At 45.3% G+C, this 15,000-nt stretch overlaps 1 protein-coding gene across 1 annotated transcript in view; it reads left to right on the top strand.

Moving 5' to 3' along the window:
- anks1b (ankyrin repeat and sterile alpha motif domain containing 1B) overlaps nt 1-15,000 on the top strand; it is a 156,004-nt gene that overhangs the window by 134,461 nt on the left and 6,543 nt on the right. The window contains exons 20-25 of the mRNA XM_034526551.1: nt 7,678-7,785; nt 8,244-8,447; nt 9,856-9,981; nt 12,219-12,290; nt 13,626-13,712; nt 14,802-14,939. Coding sequence (XP_034382442.1) covers nt 7,678-7,785; nt 8,244-8,447; nt 9,856-9,981; nt 12,219-12,290; nt 13,626-13,712; nt 14,802-14,939 — 735 coding nt within the window. The remainder of the gene's footprint in view (nt 1-7,677; nt 7,786-8,243; nt 8,448-9,855; nt 9,982-12,218; nt 12,291-13,625; nt 13,713-14,801; nt 14,940-15,000) is intronic.

The raw sequence follows: 15,000 nt of genomic DNA on the forward strand, positions 1-15,000 counted from the left end.
CTGACTCGGCTAAATTTAACCCGGCCCGGCGACTCGCGTGCGCAGGTGCGTTTCTCGTGGCTCGAGTCTGTACCTCGAGCCACCTGAGAGATCGAAAGCCTCTCAGGTGTACGCTCCTGGATATTTAAATCGCGTCACCTCTTGCATGAGACGGTAAAGCCTTCCCTTCGGCGTTGTGTCCCCGGGTGTATTTTTTGGGGGTTTTCTTGGCCGTAAAGCGCTCGTATTTGAACGCATCGCAAGACTTTCTCAAAGGCGAGTTTAAATCCCAAAATTAAGGTTTCAGCTCAAAAACATGTCGACCCTTTTTTTTTTTTTTTTTTTTTGGTTCCAGATTGAGTCGAGTGAAGAAGTGAAAAGGAGAAAGAGGAAGAAGAAGAAGAGAAAAAAAGGTATTACTACGACAGTTAAAACCCCCTCGAATCCAATCGCTGCCCTAATTTGTGTCCTATTCTCGTGGGCACGCACTAACACACTCTTAGAGGACGGCGAGAGAAGAGAAATCTGAAGGCGAGACGGAGGAAGATGTCTTTTATAGTTTGGAAGAGTCTGTGCAAGCTTACGAGCCAAAAGTACATATTTAGATTAATATATAGAAACTGAACGATCGATTAGTTTTTCCAAGGTTTTTTCTCGACCCACTTTCTGTTCGAAAGTGACCAAATAGTTCCTTCAGGTGGAGGCTTTTCCTGACTTTGTCAAACAGGAGGTTCCAAGAGGATGGGTTCATGTTTCCCGGCCTGTGTGGACTTGTGTTGAAGCGAAGTCAGCGGCTGCATAGTGCAGGGAGAGTAGGCTGAGGACCCTGCAGGAGGCGAGACAGGTCCCAGCAGGACAACGGGGAGAGGAGTGCATGTCTGTTAGAAGAGCGGAAAAAGGATTGAGTTGGAAGTCCTGTCAGATGCTTCTTTTTTTTTTTTTTATACCTCACACGCGATCAATCATACCCGCGTCGATGGGTCTGAACCCTTAAAGATCAGTGTGGTTCTGATTTTATTCCGTTTAGTTTGATTAGCGATCCGCATCTTTTCCGATGATTCGTAGCGCGGAGGGTTGACATCTTATTTTTCTGGGTTACAAACGCGCGCGGACGTCAAGTAAAGTGGGCGTGGCTTAAAGGTGCGCTTTTAAGCATCAAAAAGAGCGACACGTCGAATGACCTCAAAGCAAGAAGGACATGGCCTCTCCGCTGTATTTATAGCACCACAGCTTTGACCTCACTATTGGCTGCTTCTAATATTTGGCTTCGTTCTGCTCTGATTTATTTAGATTGTTTTTGTAACTTAAGACTTAGAGTTATTATGTAAGTGTTTACTAAATAGAGATTTGCGTTTCACAAAATCTAAATAGGTCTCACGACCCAAATATTTGTACATATATATATATATATATATGTGTGTGTGAATAAAATAATGCAATGCCTACATTTACAAAGTTGTTTAATGTAATTATTTTTCCATCATCTTTGCTCCAGCTGGTGATCACTTAGTCGATAGATTTGATTGGACAGCCGTGTGGATGTTTCATGGAAAACCAATTTACACATCACTTCAGTTTTAATCGCGCACTAATGGCAAAAAAGGAGCTCGTAATAAAAAAAATGTTAAATGTCAGTTACGCAAACTTAGCAATGAACTGCACAATCGTCGGTGATTCTAATGAAACCTGCTCTGCTGTAAATGATGATCAGGAGGAGAAAAAAAATGGCACCTGGAACACCGCTGACTCCTTTTATGTAAAGTGGCTGCTGGAAAAGAAATAATATAATATTCAACTGCTCCTCTCCTCACACAGCAGGGGGCCGTCCACAGCTGTCCGTCAGCAGAGAGTTCAACAGATGCACACGTGGCCGCGACGAGCATCCTGTTAACCCCGCCTTGTCTCCGTGGCCTGCATGTACATGTACATACAGTACATACAGTACATGCTTGTACTGCATGTACATGTACTGCATGTACTGCATGTACTGTATGTTCCACACATCGCCGACTCTGACCGCGAGCAGCTGTTGTATGTACACCTTACTCTACCTCTGGAGTGCAGGGCAGTAAACGACAACAACAACGTAAACATCAGTCTACCGGGCTCTCGCTCTCTCTCTCTCTGTTGCTACGGCAACCTTAACCGTGTGATGTCATGTGGACATGCACATCATACAAGCTTCACGGGTCGCACAGACGGTTGTAGATGTACATTAACGACAAAATGCATCTAAAAAATATATATATATATATATATATATATATATATATAACATTTGCATTTTTATAGTTTGTAAAGACCGAGCGCCCACGCCCAGATAGTACTGTGCTCATAAACACACACACACACACACACACACACACACACACACACACGTGCGTGGATGTTCACACACACGGCCCGGTCCTTAGGAGGGCTTGTGCTGTGAAAAGCGGTTCCATCTTTGGGCTTTAGAAGTATTTATTAACCCAGAAAAATATCATAAACCATTTCCTCTCTCATCATATTGGCAATTCAGTTCATGAGCTCCTCTTTGTGTGGCAAATGTGTGTGTGTGTGTGTGTGTGGTAAAGTGTGTGTGTTTGAGTGTATTTGTGTGTATGTTTGCACGCAGAGGAAAAGCTTTGAGAGATCTTGCTTCAACCTTGATCCTGCAGTACTTGGCAATGTTTGCACACACACACACAAACACACACACACACACACACACACACAGCCTGTGCTTCTAGTCATAGTTCCAGTTCTTGTGCTATTAATGGAGATATATCTGTCTCCATGTAGGCAAGCTTATAAACGCCGCCCTCTCATTGGCTGCCGGTTCTGTCGGCACCGAAACAAGACGTCCGATTGGTCCCTGTTGGACATCATTTTACACACACACACACACACACACACACACACCCCGCACTCTGGTTGCTAGGGAACCGGTGGTCTCTGGTTTCCCTCCTATGCCCCCCCCTCCATGCATAGTGTGTATGTATGTATATAAATATATAGATATTGCTGTACGTAAGAGCGGCTGTGGTTCTGAACAAAGCAAAGATCACTGTCATGATCCAATTCTAGCTCACAGGTGCTGCTGAGGGTTATTCAGTGTGTGTGTGTGTCTGTGTGTGTGTGTGTGTGTGTCTGTTAAGTGAGGGATGGAGCGACGAGGAAGGTGGCCATTCAGGGTTAGAAGTTGCGTGCCGTGTCAATGCTTCTCTAACAGAAACCGATCGATCGCAAGATGAAAAAACAGTTTATTTTATTCCCCCGTTTTAGCCGACAGATTAATGCCGCGGCTCAGACGTGATTATGGGCTCGTGTTTATTCTCAAATGTTCATGTTCTTGCTCAAAGCCACTTCATATGACTAGTGCAGTAATTATCCTACATAACTGTCAGCATCAATCCCGCCTTAACGTTTGACCAGCCGCCAACCGGATTCAGTACAATTTGTTCTTATTGGTATGGAAATATTTAAGATGTTCATTTAAATAAAAGTCTCTTAAGTCACCGAAGGAGGTAACACAATGGTGCTAGAGTTTCGCCCACTGCGGCGACATTCCCGGTAAAAAGAAATTATATTATAATTCTAGTTCTTTCTCCAGTGTATGAACAAAACAAAAACACCCAAATTGTGCACACAATTCTGAAAAATATAGCAGCCCATAACTCCGAATTAAACCAGGACGGAAATGTTAAGGACCGCCACTTTGAAAAATCGTAATCCTTTAAAAAAAAAAGAAGAAAGATCGGGCAATCTAATCCCCCAATATTACAGTCATTATGTTGTTTGAAGTCTTCTCTACACTGACAATTATGTAATCTGGTGGATAGTACTAATCCTCTTTTAGTGTCTTTCTTTTTTTCTATATTTAATCAAAATAAAACAGCCTTTAAACCCCCCCAGATCCTCAGAAATATTTCGGAAGGGAGTGAACTCGATGTCCTCAATAGCCGCACACAGTATTCAACCTCTAAGGCTGAGACGGATTCGGGCTATTTGCCGATCAATACGACCATCCCATTGGCCGGCACTCCATTCTGACCCGGGGCAATTTCAGGAACCCGACAGGCGGAGTGAGTCACAAAAAAAAAATCGATTGGCGCATTCTTCAAAGGGTTGAACGGGGTCTGTTGGCATCACAGAGGTCACGACCTCTTCGTCTGCAGGGCGAGAGGCGATCGGCCACGTGCAGAAGGTAAGACGCACGAGGCAAGATGGGTCAATCGCGTGCGGTCGACCACGGCACAGGAGGGAGAAACTCTTCTTTTATACGGCCGTCTTCCCTCTTTTTAAAGCCTCTCCTTTCTATTCTCTGGATGTAGCGCGAGAGGCGATGATGAGAGGTCACGTTGAGGTCAAGGGAAAAGTGTTTTATTTTTTGTTGTAAAAGCGACAGCAGGCCAGAGAGAGAGAGAGAGAGACAGGGGGGACAACACAGGGCCGTGACCCGCGTGTGTGGCGGCTAATGCGTTGATCAAGCCCGTTCAATCCGGGCTCAGGGGACTGTGAACAGGATTAGTGCATTGATCGACACACACACACACACACAAATAAACAAACAAACACACACAAACAAACAGTGCAGCCCGGCCAGATACTGGAGACCGAAAGAAGTGCCCCAAATCACTTAACACTGCGGTAATATAATCAAGAGTTAGACTCATCTATAGCCACTCGGTTACAATGCAAAAGGGGAAAGTGTGAGATCTGCGAGTTGATTGGAGGAGAGGGGTTGCAGGGGGGGCGAGGGGGGGTGCACGCCGTGGTCGCCCAACACTTTTTTTTCCCCGTCATGGATGTGCAGCCGCTACGAATATCATTTAAATGCAAATGGGGAGCGATACTCTGCAGTCGAGGCGAGCGAGGAGCGCGAGTCTTGTGTTTTAACAACAATGGTCGCGTCGCATTCACATTCTCATCCATTCAGGGACGACAATGCAATCGTCTTCCACAGGCTCCCAAACAGCTGTGTGTGTGTGTGTGTGTGTGTGTACACATTCACGTGCGTGTGGATATATATATATATATATATATCTTGCTTTTGGAATGAGTGTGTGTGGGTGACTGCTGCTGCGGCTCTTTGTTGCCATGGTGACAGTTGAACTTCAGGCTGAGGTTGAGGCTTCTACTGTAGTTGAAGTAGAGGCTGTTGCGTAAGACGAAGCGTAACACACAAACACAAACACACACACACACACACACACACACACACGTGGATGCGCACCATGCCAGGCCATTCCTGTCCTCTCGCTGAAGTGTGTGTGTGTGTGTGTGTGTGCGTGTGTGTGTGTATTTGTGTGTGATGAAACGCCGGCGTGAGGGCTGGTGTCACGCTCGGCCCCCTCGGGAGACAGACGGCAGCAAGAGGATGAATATTTCATAACCTTCTCTACATCGGGGGAGGAAGAAGAAGAAAAATCCGAATTTTTATGCTTTCTGGTTTAGTGAAAAGTCGTCCAATCGCGGGTCAAATGAAGAAAAACAAATTACTTTTGCAATCAATTTTTTTCTATTTTTAAAGGCGCTAAAAATTCAGAACGTATCTTAGATTTGAGATTTGATTGACTCCACGCGGCTCTCAACATGGCAACTAACGGCGTGAACCCAGAGAACCCTCGAAGGCCGTTCATTAAGGGGCTCACTACACAAAACACTTTAGAAAGCGGTGCCTTTTTAAAGAATCACGTCGTTCAGCTGCAGATTGTCTAAAAAAATGTCTAAAAAAAGTCAAACTGTGCTTCTCAATAACCTCAAACCTCAAAACCTACAAGGTGACGTTATCAAATGACCGACAACGAAAGATATTCCGACACAAAAGTCAAAGAAAAGCAGCAGATCTCGACATTAATCGAGAGGCTGAAACAACGTTTTCCTTAAAAATCGATCGATAGACTCGCTCTTAAGTTGTGGAAGTGGAACTTTTAGAAGTTGAAAAAACGCTTAAGATTAGGACAAAATCACATGATCTTAATGCAGCAAATGCAGCGAGTCAATGTCATCTTTAGTACTGAGAGACAGACAGAGATGGAGAGAGAGAGAGAGAGAGAGAGAGAGAGGAGGATGGGAGGGGAAAGATGAGTGAATAAAAATCGGTGCAGGGAGCACGGGGCGGCCATTATACACCAATTAGTTCCACTACCCTCTAGTCCCAGCTCTCTCCTCTCCGTTTCCCTTTGATCCCTCTAATTTTTAACAATTAAAATACATTATTCCCACGCGGGGGAAGAGCAGCGCAGGACGCAGTGTAACCCGTTAGCGGCCGCTCGGCAGCTCCTTCACCGACGCTCTTTCTCCCGATTCACCGATTCGCTGCAGGAGATCAAAAGTAATTCACGAAGCAGAGAAAAACCAGAGCGAATGTTTGGCTTTTTAAAAAAAAAAATTTAGGCTTAGGCACTTTGCATACATGCACTATTCATTACGGTCGGGTTTTGGTTTTATTTATGCTCCGTTTGTATGCTTGGTGGTCACACACACACACACACACACACACACAATCAACCAAAGTGTGTGCAGCTTCAGTTTGTATTCGTCTCTCCAGCCGTTGAAGAGCAATAATTAGTGCACGAGATGATGAAAGTGTGGACTGTTGGGAGAGTCATTACACTCGCGCCGAGGCTCATTTCCACCTTTTTGCCCCCGAAGACACACACACACACACACACGTTCTCTCACACACATATTTATTGGAGGAGCTCCAGAGGCCCCGTAGAGCCGGGCAGCCCTTTGCATGCTGAGGTATGTGTCGGTGCCAGAAGGCGTCGACGGCGCAAACAACGGCTCTGCAGAAAGCCGCCGTGTTCCAGCTCGTCTCGCGCGTGTGTGTGTGTGTGTGTGTGTGTGTGTGTGTGTGTGTGTGTGTGTGTGCGTGTGTGTGTGTGTGTGTGCGTGTGTGTGTGTGTTTTGTCTCTTTTTGTGCCTGTCTAACGAGCGCCCGGTGAAAACCCAATAAACCTTTTTACAAATCTGATGTTGTTGAATTTGCGGTTCACGGCTGTCGGTGTAAAGACTCTCTCTCACTCTCTCACTCTCTCACACTCTCACTCTCTCACTCTCTCGATGTGGGCGTGTTTCCAGGCCGAATGATTACAAATTCAAGGAGTGTTTCTTCTTTTTTCATGTCGAGTCGTCCCTTTTCGAGTCCAAAGTTCATATTTTAAGTTAATTCTGATAATTTGCCTCTTTAATGTATTCATTTCTAATTAATTTGACTGAAATAAAAGAACATCAAATAGTGTGTGTGTGTGTGTGTGTGTGTGTGTGTGTGTGTGTGTACACTCTTGTCATCTTGTTTCTGCAACAGTATTGAACACAGCCGTCAAAGTCATTTTAGTTATGTAAACTACATTATTGTTATTATAATAATAATAATAATGGCTTTTGCTCGGGGGCATTTATTGTCATTACGTCCTCGTGGGCACTTTTCCTGAATTCTGGTGTTCTTCTCCGTGTTTTCTTTTATGTGGTGTTTTTTTATTTTGGTTGATATGATCTTGGTATTATGCATTTTGGAAACCCTTGAACTCTAAAAAGCTGTTTTTTAAAGTGAGCCATCATTTAGCTTTTGACCCAGCATTTCTTGTAGTGCGCATAAAAATCAAACATCTTAACTCTAAAAAAGAGTTTGCTTGATTATTTGATAAATCAAACGTTCCCAGAGCTTGTGATTTAACACTAATGTGTAATATCTGTGTGTCCATTCAGGTATTGAAGATCAGTCTCATCGGACACAGGAAACGGATCCTCGCCTCATTGGGGGACCGGCTGCACGAAGACACCCCACAAAAGCCTCCGCGGGCCGTCTCCCTCAGGGTGAGCGGGCGTCGTTTCGTATGAAGCATGGGGGGGGGGGTGGAGGCCGATCACCCAATCACCCAAATCTATCCACCGGGCACAAAATGGCCGACACAGGGGACTGGTTTCCTTCCCTCTCCCATCGGGGGCTACGCTTTTAACGTCCTTATAAATAGTCTCTTGGCCCCTTGGCTTCTCAGCTTGATTCTTGATTCATAAAATTTCAATTCCAGGCCTGTTTTCACTTCATTCAATGAAAAATAGGGTTAAATTGGGTAAAATGAGGAGTTTGACCAGCATTTCCTCCCTCGGGTGGGTTTTAATGTGTGAATCGGTGGCTAGCTGGGTGCTCGAGGACGTCACTGAACCGTATACAGGTTCACATTCTCTTAGTCTCTGCTCAGCTTGTTAAAAGTCACTTAAATGAACATCAGCTGAGACCTTCGAGTCCCTGATTTTTTTTTGTTCTGCCCCAGGAGCCCGGCGGGAACCACACTCCCCCCCAGCTCAGCCCGTCGGTGGGCCAGCAGGCGTACACGGCGGGGGTCCCGGGTGGATCTCTGGACGTGCAGCACCTCATCATGCAGGCGGACGCCCGGCGCAGGCAGCGCAGCAACGACAACTACTTCGAGGACGTGCCGCGGTCCAAGCTGGAGCGACAGATGGCCCAAGTCAGCATGGTGAGGAAGGGGGGGGGGGGATGAATGGAGATGGGGGGGAAGAGAGAGAGAGAGTATTATGAATGGTGGTCAGCTGGCTGCATGCAAGGGTACATTTTGGTGATATTCTCTATTTTTCTTAATCCGCCGCTGAAAATAGTCCCCACCAAGTGCACTATTAATAATTAGGATGATACAGAATAACTCCATATTCATCTTTTAACGGCGTTCTTTAAAGTCTATTTTTTGGCTGTAATTAAACAACATGAATAATGATCTGATTTCAGTGATATTTCAAAGTTTGCCTGTTGTAATTTTGCAAATTCAAAAGCCGTCATAAATTAATGGACTTTTCAGGCGGTATCACATTTTCTAATGAGCACGGAGGAGTAGATCTTAATCGTACATGAGGCGTCGCAGTAATTAAATGGTCCCTAATAGCTGCAATGTGCAATGTTTTGTCTGCCTGTTTGCTGGTAATAATCAACAATTTAAGGAAACATTAAATTCATGCCTGAAAACTTTGTGATATCAAATTATGAAAATGTGCAAACCGTGACGCAACAGTTAGGAAACGCAATCAGGAGAAAATCTACAGCTTTACGTATATATATATATATATATATATATATATACACAGTATATATATATATTTATATCGTTCTGCATTAACAAGACGTACTTATTTAGAACAAGTGTAAAACTTTACTGCCAAATTTATTCGCATCCAAACTCTTTATGACTTTCAATCAGACACATGCACACACACACACACACACACACATCTGAGGGAGCAGCTGTGTTGTGATTCAGTGTGATTGGGGTCTTTTTTGTGTGTGATGCAGACTTAACACACACTCTGTTTACCCCTCTGACTCCCTAATGTGTGTGTGTGTGTGTGTGTGTGTGTGTGTGTGTGTGTGTGTGTGTGTGTGTGTGTGTGTGTGTGTGTGTGTGTGTGTGTGTGTGTGTGTGTGTGTGTGTGTGTGTGTGTGTGTGTGTGTGTGTGTGTGTGTGTGTGTGTGTGTGTCTGGAAGCAGCGGATATTTATAATTTAGTTTTTTCCCCCTCTGGCTCATCCACACACATTTTTATTTGTTTGCATTCTCCGTCCTTTTAGTCGGAGCGTTACACAACTTTTAAGTAACTTGAGTCCCGGCAGCCGGGTCGAAGTGTGTGTGTGTGTGAGAGGAAAAGAAAAACATGTAAAATGGTTAAGCTGCTGCGGTTTAAAGCAGATTTTGGTCTCACGCCTGTTTTTCTAAAGGCTTATCCTGCAGGCCGGTTATCAAAACATCTGTGCATCCGATTGCAAGATCTCACCTCTGAAGGCCTCGCCGGCGTCAATCTCCTCTCGGATTGTGTTTCGTGTGTTCGCTGTGACGTTAGAAAGATAACGTTGTTGTTTAAAAAAATCTTTTTCCTCCAGGCCGGCGAGTGGTGCGAGCCGATCACGTTGCGCCCGCCCAACGAGGCGACCTCGTCCACCCCGGTGCAGTACTGGCAGCATCACCCCGAGAAGCTCATCTTTCAGTCCTGCGACTACGAAGCCTACGTGAGTCCCGCCCCCCTTTTTTTTCACTTTGGTTCAAAATTATTTATTTTTGCAGTTTTTCTCCATTTATTGTCTATGAAATGTATGAAAAATGACGAAAAATCCATGTCGACGTGTTCAAAGTTGCACGTTGTGACCAAAAGAGGTCGATCTTCATCAAAGTAGCTGCGGTGATGTTGCAGTTCTTTAATTGATTAATTATTTGAACTGATCATTTCATATCAATACACAGCGACAGTAAGGAAACAATATTAAAGATCAATGAGCCTTAACTTCACCTTCCAGTCAATATCTCACTCAGTTATTCTCTCTTTGAGGTAAATTTAGACTTTTGCCAAGTGACACAAAAAGGATGTATTCACGTTACCACGGATACAGCCTGGCACCCTCTGATTGGTTGCATCGGCTCCCCAGACTGCAGCGATTTAAAGACGATTTAAAGATGCCATCGCGTGCTTAGAAACCATCCAGAAGTTACACCGTCGGTTTGTTGGCATCGTGGAGGAGAGAGGGGAAAAATATGGAACGAAATTAAAGTTTAAACAAATAGGACGACTGGGAGAGGGGGGGGGGGTGGGGTGTAATGAAAGCAAGAACGCAGGATGAGAAAGAGAAGGAGTGAATAAGAGATGACTGTATCCCGAGGGCTCGTCTTATGTCCCCTTTTTCCCTTTCTCACCTCAGAAGATCGATAGAAACAACGTGGACCATTAGGCCTCCGACTGATGTGGATCTACACAAGCAATGTGTGTGTTTTTGGGCCGGATGATGGAGAACACGCGGGGGGGGGGGGGGGGGGGGGTGCTTTCATGGAGCCATTTATGACAACATGTCTAAAAAAGCGCTGGGTGTCCCGGGACGCTCGGAAAGTGAGATAAATGAGCGGGCGCCACAACAGAGGCGGAGCGCTCAGTGTGAATATTGGCGAAGAAGAATAAATTGTAGATGGATAAGACGGTAATGAGAAGGAGAGAGTGAAGGGAGCGCGTTGATAGAGAAGGAGGCGCGATGCTCTCCTCCACAGATGGCATCCTAACTTTGTTGAGTCCGTTTTACAATTAGAAGAAAAAATATCGCGCGCTCTGTTATTGGAGGAAGCTAACATCAAATACACAACATATCGGGGAGTCGCAGCCCGGTTTATGACCCAAAAAAAAAAAAAAAAACGTGCAAATCTAATGACTTCAGTCTCGGCCTTCGTATTTAGTGCTCATGAGCAACTTTGAACACGCTGCCACACTAAAATAAGATCGTGAACGTGGTAAACATCGCAGCTGCTGTTTCTGCGGCCCATTTAGCATGCTGCTGTTAGCATTTAGCATGCTGCTGTTAGCATTTAGCATGCTGCTGTTAGCATTTAGCTCAAAGCACCACTTTGCCTGCAGCAGCCTCACAGTCTTGTTAGGTTCCCAACATCTTTGAATTTAATTCGGAACTAATAAAAGACTGTGTGTGTGTTTGTGTGTGAGTTTGTGTGTGTGTGTGTGTGTGTGTGTGTGTGTGTGTGTGTGTGTGTGTGTTTGTGTACACCAACCACCACAAGGCGGCAGCCAGCTGGTCTTGTGTGCAGCTGTAATGCAATTTTTTTTTTAGGATAAATGCCCGCGAGCCCGCCCTTAAAACGGTGATTTTAGATTGTTAGCTTTAATCAAGACAAATTACTAACATGCCCAGATGACCTTCTTCCAGGGAACAGACTCCCACAAACAAAGCAATTTGTACAAAAGGTTGTTTTTGCCTCCACGATGAATGTATTAGAATAAATCCCGTGTGCTAGATATTCAAGTCCAAACTTGATAAAACTGTAAATGTGTCCCCATATAATCCACGGAAAGCCTTGCGAGGGTCCCACTTTGAAGGAACGAGGTCCTCTTGCAGGTGTCACACACTCACGCGTTGACACAAACATCGTGCCCGTAAAAACACCGGCGCCATTAGTTGCTTTCTTTATTGAATCAGACGCTGCTGCGGTTGCAGAGCGTCCAGACGGAGGAGTGCATTTAATCAAATGTGATGCAATACAACGAATTACTCAAAATATATACAAGGAAATAATCGAGTTTTATTTTTGCCACAGAGATGTGCCGCACATTATTACGTTACGGACGAGGAGGTTCACGTGGCTGCAGAGGTTGCGCAACCCAGCCGCAACCGTGGCAACCACGTGTACTATTCACTGAGCGTGTGTGTGTGTGTGTGTGTGTGTGTGTGTGTGTGTGTGTGTGTCTTTTCCACAGTACCTGGGCTCCATGCTGGTGAAGGAGCTGAGAGGGACGGAGTCCACACAAGACGCTTGTGCCAAAATGAGGGTAAAGCTCCTCCCCCTCCCCCTCTCCCCCCCCCCCCCCCCCTTCACGTCCATCGCTGGGGTGTCGGAACGCGTCGTCGTGGCAACGCTCGAAGGAAGCTGCTGAAATACAACCCACAGTTGTGATGAATTAAACATGAACGCACGTGGCTGCATTACGTAAAAAGTTACACATTTATAAAAACCTGGGACTTCGGTCTCATCGTCTGCCGGTGGATTAGTATTATTGGGTGGATTTCTTTTTAATATCCTCGCCTTCACCTCCCATCCTCTCATCCTCCTCTCCCATCGAGTCGTTCTTCCTCTCCTGTGTCTCTCACATTTTACTGTAACTCTAGCTCTCCCCCCTCTCTCTCTTTCTCTCTCAGCTGCTGCAGTGTGAAGATAAATTTTAATATTCATGTGCAAAGCTCTCCTCTGCCCTCCCTCTCTCCCTTCTGTCTCTACATTTATGTTGCCACATCAGAGGGCGTCTCTCTCGTTCCTTTTTGTTTTCCTCTCCCTCCTCAGTTTGACACCTTTGCTGCAAACCGAGGTTGTAATTAAGCGCGATGAGATGCACGTCTTTTTTTTAAATTTTTTATATTACCTTCCCTCTCGTCCCGGCTCCCAGCATCCCTCCTCTCATCCCTCCATCCACCCTTTTTTTACCCCGCCGCGGAGGTAGAAGTGGATGTTTTTTGTCGGCTTTTTCAGCGCTTCCTGATCCCGACGAGGCCGAAAAAAAACCGCCGAGCGTGCGGGAAAAAAAAAACCGAATCAAAGGAGAGAAACCGATGTGGAAAAGGATTCGACGTGATAGCAATGTGGACACCGTGACGAGCGATGAAAGACGAGAAGTGACACTTTGGGGGGACTCGGTCTCACGTCCGATTCTTTTGAGTACATGAAATCTCTCCGGCGGGGGGTAGAACGACCCGCTCGTAAAAAAAAAAAATCACGCCTCGCTGCACAATACGTTTTAAATTTAGGTAATTGAGACGCGTCAAAGTGCAAAAAGAATAAGGAAGGGATGTACAGAAGCTAATGGACTTATTGGATTTGCAGCGCTGCAGTTGATCGGGTTTAGAAATGTAATTGGGAAGCAGTTGTGTTTTTTTATGAGGCGCCTGACCCCCCCCCCCCCCCCAACCCTTTGGAGATTATTTGAATTAACTTAAAAGTATGAAGGAAAAAGAAGGGAGTCATCGGGAGACGAGCTCTTTGCTTTCTTTCTTTCTTCGAGCATTAAATCCATCGGAGAAACTCGTGAACTATTTATAATCAACTTGATTCCTGTGCACGTCTGTATGCCGCGCCTCAAATATCATCTTTTCCTTTCTTCCCGTCTCTCAAGAAGTCGACCGAACAGATGAAGAAGGTGCCGACCATCGTGCTCTCCGTGTCCTACAAGGGAGTGAAGTTCATCGACGCCACGAATAAGGTGAGCGAGCGAGCGACCCGCTCACTTCCTGTGAATAACACGCCAAAGGGGCTCTTGAGCACGAGTGACATTCAGAGGCGTCAAAAATAAGGTGTGAAAGAGGGCAAAACACACACTGGTAATAACCAGTATGGAAGGTATGAGCTGGCAAATCAATAACAACCTTCTCACTTCATGAAGTCCTTAGTGAAGCTTTGTTTTGTTGTTGATTATATCTTCAATGCATTTGTCGTGCACCAATAATTCAGCTGCAATACGGACCAAAAAAGATAGAAGAGAAAGATCAGTTTGTTGTTTTTTTACCTTTTGTCTGCACACCTTTTAAATTATCCAATCGAACTTTTGCCAACAGAATTCTCTCCAAATGTCTGTCAATAAATACATCAGTTAAGTTGGTCACATAGGGTTTAAAATCAGTCCTCGTCTTTTTTTATTGAAGCCTCACTCACACACACACACACACACACACACACACACACACACAGCAGAAGATGAGCATCATTTGCTGAAAGTCTACATCTCAGTGTTTCCCTCCCAAGTCCTCAGATCCTAGTAGAGACATATGGGAACACATGGGAAGAAATAATAATAAGGGTCATAAATAAATTGAGGGGATATGACAAACTAACAAGGGGTGGGGGAGGGGGGGGGGCTTACCTGTATTCACACCTCTGGGTAATTTCATTAAAGTAGTAAATGTCTTTCTCTGCCGTCCCAATGATTTAAAAAAACAAAACACAAACTACAGGGAGCGGCGTACAAAAAACCCACAACAGGCTGAAATCTTTTCACGACATCAATGACAGTTGTGTGTGTTTTTTTGTTGTTGTTTTTTTTTGTCCCGGGGTCTCCGGCGTTCTGCATTTCACAGCAGATAAACTCTTAATTAAACACAACGCAGAGACGGGGAGTTTCCACGGGGACGTCACCAAGAGGACAAACTCCAGAAACCTCTCGTTTATGATTTTGGGACGTGTGAAAGAAATTAGATGAATAATAAATCAGATTTGTGGCTCACTGGAGATTATCCTCTCTCTCTCTCTCTCTCTCTCTCTCTCTCTCTCTCTCTCTCTCTCTCTCTCTCTGCAGAACATCATCGCGGAACACGAGATCCGGAACATCTCGTGCGCGGCTCAGGACCCGGAGGACCTGTCGACGTTCGCCTACATCACCAAAGACCTCAAGTCCAGTCACCACTACTGCCACGTCTTCACGGCTTTCGACGTGGTCAGTACCGACAACCCCCCACCACACCCCCCCACCCCACACACACACACACTTGCGTCCC

This window comes from Cyclopterus lumpus, chromosome 23 (genome assembly GCF_009769545.1).
Source record: "Cyclopterus lumpus isolate fCycLum1 chromosome 23, fCycLum1.pri, whole genome shotgun sequence".
In the NCBI taxonomy this organism is placed as follows: Eukaryota; Metazoa; Chordata; class Actinopteri; order Perciformes; family Cyclopteridae; genus Cyclopterus; species Cyclopterus lumpus.